The sequence below is a fragment of the Lemur catta genome, chromosome 12, assembly GCF_020740605.2.
Source record: "Lemur catta isolate mLemCat1 chromosome 12, mLemCat1.pri, whole genome shotgun sequence".
NCBI lineage: Eukaryota > Metazoa > Chordata > Mammalia > Primates > Lemuridae > Lemur > Lemur catta.
The window spans coordinates 49,601,872-49,612,123 of record NC_059139.1 but is presented as its reverse complement, the minus strand read 5'-3'; the positions used below and the strand labels follow the sequence as shown (position 1 = coordinate 49,612,123).

At 39.6% G+C, this 10,252-nt stretch overlaps 1 protein-coding gene across 1 annotated transcript in view; it reads left to right on the top strand.

The window, feature by feature from the left end:
• Nucleotides 1-222: 222 nt before the first annotated feature.
• TBCA (tubulin folding cofactor A) overlaps nt 223-10,252 on the top strand; it is a 72,990-nt gene continuing 62,960 nt past the window's right edge. The window contains exon 1 of the mRNA XM_045565692.1: nt 223-381. Within this exon, the coding sequence (XP_045421648.1) occupies nt 329-381 (53 nt within the window). The 5' untranslated portion in view covers nt 223-328. The remainder of the gene's footprint in view (nt 382-10,252) is intronic.

The window sequence follows — 10,252 nt, the reverse complement described above, 5'->3', positions numbered from 1 at the left end:
GAAACACTCAGGCTGCGGAGACCGTGTCCAAACTAAAGGGAGGGCTGTCCCAGAGAGCGAGGAGGGCACGTTCAGCGAAGGAGAAACCGGGTGCAGACCGGGGACAGCTGCCGCGGGAAACTACCCCCCCCCCCCGGGACCCGGGACCCGGGACCCGGGACCCGGTACCCACGACGCGCGCGGTGTGGCGGGGCAGCCCGGGCCGCGGCGGCCTGCGCATGCGCGCGGGGCGGCGGCGGCCCCGCCCACACCACCGCCTCCTCCGCGCTGTGGCCCTCCACGGTTACCGCGGCTCTCCGCCCCTCCTTCTCGCGGCGCTCGACGGACCATGGCCGATCCTCGCGTGAGGCAGATCAAGATTAAGACCGGCGTAGTGAAGCGGTAAGGAGCCGTGAGCGGCGCAGCCGCCTGCACCTCCTCTTCCTCGCCTCATGGCGGCCGGAGAGGCCGGGCGGAGCGCAGGCCTGAGGCGGGCTGCGGACTCCAGGCCTCCCCTCGGGCTCCGCGGGCTGCGGGGATGGAGCGGGGCGAGCCAACGCCCGAGCTCGCGGGCCGGGGCGCGCCGCGTCGTCTGCGTCTCCCCTCCAAAAGCCCCCCGAATTGCGGCGAGTCGGCAGCGGCCCCGCCCCTCGGCGCCGGCGGTCGGGAGGTGGAGGGCGGCGGCCTGGAGCCGGAGGCTGGGTCGGCCTTGGTCGGTACAGCCGGTGAGCGCGCGCCCGGCGTCTCCTGGCAGAACCTGACCCGGGGGCGGAGGATCCCGTCCGTTACCTGACGTCAGGTGGGCGTGAAAGTAGGTTCTGAGGCTTTGGGGTACGCCGAGAGCCCGGGCCTCATCCAAAAAGAGACCACAGTGGAGCCCTGCGACCTGCTAACATGGCTGGCGTGACTCGCAGACTTTGAGAAGTGGGGCGTGAACTTCAGCACACTCAGCAAACTTCTGAGGCCTTTCTTTCTCCAGGCTGCTTTCTCGAAATTCGCCCCCCAAGGTTGTGGGATGCCGTTTAAATAACTCTCAGGGGTAGGGCAGCCCTGTAATTTACTCTGATTTCTGACTGCTGGTAGACGCTTAAGTGCTCCTTAGAACTTTATTGTTCAGCCCCGAGAAGATCAAACTGTTACTGATGAAGTATTCCAAGAGAAAAGATAAACAGCCTTCTGAAGAAGAAGCAGGTTATTTTTCAGTAAAAATGTCTAATTCTAGCCAACTGGCTTCTTCCTGTTTGCCCACCTTTCCTCTGCTTGTTGATATTTACACAAGAGGAAGGACAATTCACTTTTTAAGATATTGCCCCTGAGTTTTAGCGCAGCATTCCTTCTCTGGAAGTTTTTTTTTTTTTTTTTTTTTTTAATCACTAAGGCAGTAAGGAGACCGTATGAGTAGTAGTTCAACGCACAGCCTTTTCCGAAGTGAGACTGCTTGGGTTCAGATCTTTATTCTGCTATTTATTGTGTGTTCTGGAATATATTAGATTGCACTGTGCTTCTTTTACTTCGTTTGTGAAATAGAGTAAGTAGTCGCCTGATGCAGTTGTTGCAAGAAATGCCTGCCATGCTTGCTGTTTGACACAGTATGTGGCAAATAGCGAGTGGCTGGTAAATGTAAACTAATATTGTTTGTATTCCCATTTTACAGATGAGAAACTGAGGTTTAATGAAGTTTAAAAAAGAATAAACAAACTCCTCTAAGGTCACAATGCTAGTTAGTGGAGGAGCGAGGAAAAGAACCAATATCTGATCTACAACTTTTTCCTTTAAGCTATAATGCTCTGATAAAGAATATTTTTTAAATTTGTAGTAATGGGGAAATTGAGGTATATAATTGAAAATATAAATAATCCACACTATCACTCAGCCCAGAGACCTGTTGTTCACTTCTACTAGACTACTTCGGTGATATCATTTTAGTCAGTACATTTGGCAGCAGTACCAGGGTATATTGTAGAGAAATGACTTCTAATAGTAGTTTCCCATTCATTACCTATATGACTTTGACATTTTTCATTTTCATGGTCTATACTAGTTTATAAAATTACTCAGGTCAAGTGGTTGTATGCTTACAACATATATTCTTAAAGAAAACACACTCAGATAATTATAAACAAAGTTTTTAGATTTCAAAAAATTTTCAAGTGCGTATGTAAATGGCTTGGAAATAAGTATCATTTTTATGAAACCCTTTCATCATTTACTATAATCTCAAATTGCTCATAAATCAATGGAAGTGTCTACCACCTTTTTTTCATGGCTTTTCTGTTGACATTTTGGTGTAGAACTTCCATTTATGTACTAAAATGAGATTTAAAAAAAAAATGAAAATTTCTTTTTTAGCTGTTTATTTGCCTTTGTATATAACCATCTAACTCCATAAATATTGCCCCCTACTCTCTCTTCTGTTATTTTTCTCCTGAAAATTATTTTACTATGGTTCTTTCCATCATCTACCTTAGTATCCTATTTTTAAAAATCTACATCTTAGCTCAGCAAAGAAAAAATAGACAAGACAGATATAGCAACATATTAATAATTGTTGGGGCTGAATGATCATGGGGCTTCATTATGTTCTCTACATCTGTTTAAAATTTTTCATAAGGGTTTAAAGGGTATGTATGCTTTTTTCCTCCTCTCTCTAAATTTAGTTTCAAAGACTTCTTGATTAATTTCATGATTCAGATATGTTCTTGGTTTTGTGAAAGAGATTCTGTTCATTGGGTTTTTAAAAGCCTGTTTTTATTCTTAACACCCTTTTTCTAGTAAGGTGTTCATTTCCCATGGCCTCCTTTCTCTTCAGAAGTTGCTACCTTTATTTGGAAGAAGAGATTTAAAGTCATCATTCATAGCCCTAATTCCTTTAGCCTTCTCTGTAGAAATTGAGAGCCACTAGAAATTATAATATATTCTAGGTCTTTGTCCTAGAGTACAGTTTGGGTAGGCCATATTAGGGCAGGTGGATTCTCATCACATTTGCTAGAACACTTCAGGTGATTCAGAAGTTCCTGATAGTGATAGTGGGTTTTAGGAAGAAATCTGGACAGGCCAGTGGAATGTTAGGGGAATATGGAAACAGGCAATAAATAGATGGTAGTATTTGGCATCAGGGAGATCGAGCACTGAGTGGAAGACAGCCATTTCAGCATCTTGGCAAAATGGTGAAGGCAGTCTAGTGGATGGCAGCCCACATTAGCAAGGACAGTGGAAGCAAGTTTAAGGGGCAGCATTTTTAGGCCCTAGGAAAGTAGGCAGAAAGCTCACAGTGTCCTATTCTTAGAGAAACTTTGTTACCTTGTACAGTAACAAGGGAAAGCATCTGATTTCTGGAAATGGGTTTTGAGACAGATTAGATTACTAGGAACAAGCAGAGAGACTAACTATTAGGAATGACTTAGAAGGTGAGAGTTGGAAAGCAATGAGACTGACCTGGTGCTGAGCCTCTTGACCCCTGAGGGCTCTTTAGATAGACTTCTCCCAGGAACAGGATTTTAAAATTATTATAGTTATTTTTAGTTGATACATAATTATACATATTTATGGAGTATAGTGTGATTTATCAATACATGTATACAGTGTGTAGGTTTTTTTTTTTTTTTGAGGGCTAATTGTTGCTGTGAAAGTAAAGAGATGACTATTAGAGGCTGAATGGCTTACATCCAGCCTGTAATGTACAAGGTAACTTATTATACTAAGTTTCTTTGAGTAGCAGCCTTTGTGTATATGTGACTCACTGGTAGTGAGTGTTAGGTGGCACATTTGGGTCTGGCTGGCTCTTTAAGATTTGGGTCTGTATTTCCAGCAGATTACTAAATCTACTGATACCTGTGACAAGATTATAGCTAATCTGGGAGCCCTAGCAGGGAGTTACCAGATAATACTCTAATTTTCTTCCCCAGCACAGAATTGTGAAATCTCTATTTTTTTATATCAAGATGGCATTAATTGTCCCAGTTTGCCTGGCACCGAGGAGTTTCCCAGAATTTGGCACACTCAGTGCTAAAACTGGGAAAGTCTCAGGGAAACCAGGATGATTGATCACCTCTTCTGTTACTAGCTAACATATCTCTGTTTTGTGTGTGCTGTGATTTATTTGTAGGCTATTTGCAGATGGTACAACTATGAGTTGTATGTTGTGCCTTACTTAAAATTTAAATGCGTGGTGTAGATATGAATCTTTGCCAGAGTAGCTTTTTTTCTGTATTAATATAAATTGTTAATGATTTAGAAAATAATTTTCACTAAAATAGAAGAAAATATACAATTGGTATTTCCTAAATGTTGATCAACTGACTTATGTACACCAAAAGTTTCCAAGTAAAATTTGTGTTTATAAAATAAGGTGGTTTTTTTTTTTAATACTAGTGGTAAATTCAAGAAATTCTTCTCCTAGAAAAAAATACTTTCAGCTATTTAACTGAGAAGGTTACTTAATAACTTTAAAGTCAGCTTACTTTCAGTAAAGCCTGCTAAACTAGCCCACTGGTGAATGAATGGATTGATTAAAAATACTTTCTTAAATATATCTTTTTATAACCATTTTAGGTTGGTAATGGCTTAAAATTCTGTGTGAACAAAGAATGTTAGGGCATTGGAAATAGCACTGACATTGGCCTGTAGTTTTCCTCTGATTAAATGAAAGTGACACCAGTAGATTAGAATGAGACTAGGACAATTCACACTGCAATTGTGTTAGTTTAACTTTAACAATCTTTTAACACTCTTGTTTAAATGTAGCTGACATACCATAATTACAAATCTACAAGCCTTGATTATAGAATTTTACATCATGAACCTGTGGGGAGATTGTATTTTTTTTTTTTAATAAAGCAAGCATTGTTCCCAAACTGTGGCATCTTCCCAAGTTTGTTTATCTCTATACCTCTGATAAACAACTATGTATGGCATATATACTATACATAGTAGGCATAAAAACAACATAAAAGGCAAGTAAAATCTCCATATTATTAGTTCAATATAATACTGATATAAAAAGTGAAAAATGTAAATGACACATATACTTAGGTAGGCATAAAGTCCCCCAACCCAATGGTTTAGCTGTTCATGCACTTCTTATATTTAAAGTAATGATGGGTAGAATTATGGTAGATAATATCTGGGAGAGATTGAGAACATAGATTACGCCTGTAAGCTTTGTGAGCTTTGTTTTCTTCTCTTCTCCTGCACCATACCCCTTCTGGTTTGAGTTAAAGTGAGTTCAGTCAGAATGGCCACCTTTCTACCTTGAAATTTAGCTAGCTCCTTTTCAGATTTTTGTATTGTATTCAGTTCTCCAAAGTTGTGGTCAGAGGCAGTATCAGAATGGATTGCAGGTAGTTACCTCTTCACCACATTCTGCCAGCTACTTGGCAAGCAATTATGCTTGCCAATAAGATGTCTCTTCAAGCTGGGAAGGGAGAAAGCTAAGGCCACTCATAACCATGGTTCTCCCAACACAAGCTATGTTATTCTGCAAGTTGAATGTAGAAATGAAAGATCTTTTGCCCTGTATGGGTGTGTATGTATATGGGTGTGTTTTGTGTGTGTATTTTCATTGCATTTTTTTGTTTGGCAGGACATTTTGAAAATCTTCAGTAAACAAGGTCGGAAAATTATATTAATAATGGCAGTCCAAAACTCTTACATTATAAATGCTTTAGATATGTGATTTGTCTATTCCAGTCTGCCATTTCCAATAACAGATTTATAGAAGAACATGATAATCTTCTATTGTGATGCTGTTTATGTGCCCAAATACAACTGATTTTTTTCTTAAATTTGTCATAGGTCTAACTGATCCAGAGATCACTTGTTTAGCAGCCTCACTCAGAAACTACATCTTATGTTTTTGAATCACCTGGTGTGGTGTGATAAATACTCAATGAAAGTCTTTGCAATGAACAAACGAATGAATGAAACCTTTCTGTATAAGGATTTTGAACCTGATCTAGTAAGTAGTAGAGAGCCACTGAATCGATTACTCTATTACAGCGTAATAATTACTACAGCTATTTATTCTTGCAGTGGGAGTTAAACAGATGGAGTCCCAGGCTCTGCTTACTACATACATATGTGACCCTGGGAAAGTTACTTAACCTTTAAAAGCCCTGGTGTTCTTAGCTGGAAAATGGGGTTAATGAAAGTACCATTCTCATATTGTTGTTAGGAGAATTAAATAAGGTAATTGTAATCATGTAAAGCAGCGGTCCCCAACCTTTTTAGCACCAGGGACAGGTTCCATGGAAGGTAGTTTTTCCATAGATGGAGGCTAGAGACGGTGGGGCGGGGGTAGGTGGCTTCGGGATGATTCAAGCACGTTACATTTATTGTGCACTTTATTTCTATTATTTTTTTATGTTGAATTTTTTTTAATTCAGCATACTATAGGGGTGTAAATGTTTAGGGTACGTATATTACCCTTGCCCCCCACCCCAGTCAGCTTCAAGCGTGTCCATATTTCTGTTATTACATTATCATTTGCCACTCACTGATAAGGTTTTGATATGCATCTACAAGAAGTTGATTTATTATGGTCTCTGTGCAGTCAAACCTCTCTGCTAATGATAATCTGTATTTGCAGCTGCTCCCCAGAGCTAGCATCACCACCTCAGCTCCACCTCAGATCATCAGGCATTAAACTGTCATAAGGAGTGTGTAACCTAGATCCCTTGCACGTGCAGTTTACGGTAGAGTTTGCACTCCTATGAGAATCTGATGTCTCTGCTGATCTGACAGGAAGCAAAGCTCAGGTGGTGATTTGAGGGATAGGAGTGCCTGCAAATACAGATGAAGCTTTGCTCGCTCGCCTCCTGCTATGTGGCCCAGTTCCTAACACGCCATGGACCTGTTCCAGTCTGCGACCAGGGAGTTGGGGACCACAGATGTAAAGCACTTAGCCCAAATGCCTAATATGTAGTAAATGTGCAATAAATGTTAATTACTATCATTATTATCATTAACATCTATTTTATTCTGTTTGTGCTACTGTAACAAAATACCTGAAACTGGGTAATTTGATAGAACTTTATTTCTTACAGTTGTGGAGGCTGGGAAGTCCAAGATCTAGGTGCCAGCAGGTGTCTGGTGAGGGCCTGGTCTCTGCTTCCAAGGTGGCACCTTCAATACTGAGTCCTCGGATGGTAGGCGGGCATAAAAGGGGTCTGTGTGAAGCCTCTTTTAAGGGCCTTAATCCCATTCACAAAGGAGGGCCCTCTTGACCTAGTCACATCCTAAAGACCCAACTTCTTAATACTGTTGCATTGGAGATTAAGTTTCAATGTGAATTTTGGAGCGACACAAACATTCAAACAGCATAGTAATTATTATTTTTCTGTAGATATATAAACAAGCAGATAGAGGACTAAAGGACGAATGGTTACTGATCCCTAGGAGAGATCCTGGAACTTGCTTTCTTTTAAATTATGGTGAAAACTTGCTTTTTAGTTGCTTGTCATGTTCACTGATTGTCTGTGGAGGGATAAGAGAAGGGTATGAAGCTTGTGTTTTTGAGTAATTTCTAGAACTTGGTAATGACAATCTTTCTATAAATTGCTGAGGCAGTGATTCCCTACCCCTGATCTCCAGCAAAGAATCTTCCATTATATCAAGTATCTTGTGTTTTTAATAGTTTAAAAAGCATTGTATAACTATCATTAACACAATGTGGCAAGGCTGGGTTTTACTCTTTTGTTGCACTTCCATTAATACATTAGCTGTCATGTGAGTTGTGTTTGTTCTCGCTACTTTTGAGCCCAGGGCCTTGTGAAGCATAAGTAACTCACATGTCTTTTTGTTAGTATCTTGGGAGCTGAGTAGTACGCAGGCAACTCACACTGCCATGCTGTAGCATACGTGTGTTACATGATAGGTGGCCCCTGGGCAAAACTCTGCAATTGTTTCATCAAAATCTTACTTGTTGATATTGTTACAATTAATATTGACAATTTAATTGCATATAACTCATGCACAGAAAACAATAAAAACAATTTTTATTAAATTAGAAAGGATTGTTCTGTTTTTGAAGTTTTTATTCTGTTTTCATAATAAAACACCGTGGCCCCAAGGAAAAAATTTTTTTTCTGCTGTGTCAGTCAGTGTGTTAAGTTTATTATGGGGAAGTACAATTAAGTGAGTTTGGAGACAAAATTTATAAATGATTTACCACAGTTATAAGAAGACATTCCTACAGTTCTTATGCTAGATTTGCTAGATTATAGTTATTTCCAAATCCTCCTTAGTGTTTGTTTTTAACTTAGCGTAGTTCCCTGTTTGTTGTTGTTGAGATCCTTTCACTTGTGCTAAAGAAAGAAATCTCTTATGGAACAGAGTGTGTGTGTGTGTGTGTGTGTGTGTGTGTGTGTGTGTGTGTGTGTTCTGACTCAGGGTTTATTTGTCTGTAGAGGATATTGAATGAAGGAGGCATCAATTTATTTTTTAAATGTCCTGCAGCTTCTAAATAATATACTAATGCCATGATTTTAATATAGCATTCCCTTGCCTGAAATACATCTGTACTCTGTGAAATTTTTGAAGACCTATGTAAGTCTACTGAAGTATATTTGAACTTAGGTTACTAGTATGGTATTGTAATTTTGGTCTCCAAACATGAGATGTTAATTCCTAAGGACACTGCATCATATCATGTTATACAAAGATTTTAAGACCAAGGCAGTTCTTCATATCTTTTCAGAGACCAGAGGGATGGTGTCTAATACACCATTGCTTTTCACAAAGTAGGCATTTCATAGATATTTGTCAATTGAGTCAAGGAATGGGGGAAACTAGAAAAGAGTTTATATGAGGGGAGCAGCTCCAGAGTCTGGGCATAAAATTTTATTTTATAACTAAAAAGTGAGAGACTTAGAAATGGGGAAAGAAAAGAAAGACAATAGAGGTAAGTAATAACTACTCTCCCATAATTTTTGATTTTTATTAAATAGAAAAGATATGAAAGATGAAGATACCTTTATATTGTAAACTAAAATAAAATCTTAAGGCTCACCCCTCCACTGGCTGACTGAATGGACCCTCTCTTGGCCAAAACTAAATTGCCTGCCACGGGGAGGGAGGTCAGACATGCCTCATCATGCTCCCCTCCCTTCTTGGATACATCCTTTGTAACCCATTAACAGGCCTAAAGGTATGCAAGACAAACCTGCAGCTCCTCAATTTACATAACAAAATGTATACGCTGTGCCTTGTCTCTGATGAACAGCTCCTTATCTTAAAACATGCCAAGCCTTTAGACAAAGCTTCATGTCCTTTAACCAATTACAAGTCAAAGAATCTTTAAACCCACCTATAACCTGCAAGCTCCCCCCCTCGAGATGGCTCATCTTTTCGGGCCAACCAATGTATGCCTTCAACATATTGATTTATAACTTTCCCTGTAACCCCTGTCTCCCTGAAATATATGAAACCAAACTGTAGCCCAACCACACTGAGTTCACTTGCTCAAGGCTTCTTGGGTGTGGCTCTGGGTCTTGATCCTCAAATTTGGCTCAGAATAAATCTCTTTAAAATTATTTTACAGAGTTTGGCTTTTTTTCCATTGAAAAGATCAAATATTTATTTAAAAGCCAGCAACTTTACTTTTTTTAAAACTGGGAAAAAACTAGTCTATTGTAGAAAAATTTTAAATTATTACAGTTCTGTCAAAAAAGATTTTGTAAGCTACCTCATGAGAGATCTTGGGGGAAAAAAAGTTTTGTAGTTTATCTAAAATTAACCAGAATGCTATTTTTGATTCTAGTTTAATGGGGGGGGGGCGTGTGCGTGTGTGTGTGTGTGTGTGTGTGTGTGTGTATATACGTGTGTTTGTTTAACTGCCTGTTGTTAAATTACTTACATAAATAGGCTCACCCATTTCAGTTTTTTTTTTAAACCTAAGAAAAATAGTAGGGATATAAGTATGTTGAAATCTCATTATGGGCAGTAGGTGGTATCACACAGAAAAACTTAAAATAGTGGAAGTTTGGTCCCAGTTCTGAAGGAATTTGTACTCAAGTTATATGGCATATATGTATTAATATATGAACATTTATTCGTAGAACTCCAAGTATGAATGTACTAATGTATTTTTGCATTTTCTTGTTAATGAATATTTAGTTTTGTGTAGGGGTTTTTTTTTTTTTTTTGCTCTAGTTTTTCACTTATAAATATGGTGCTACAAGGTACATTGTTATATATGGCTCCTGGTGCACATATGTAACAAATAGTGCAAGGCAGAACTTCCCAAAGAGTGAACCCAGAATGGATTACAAGCATG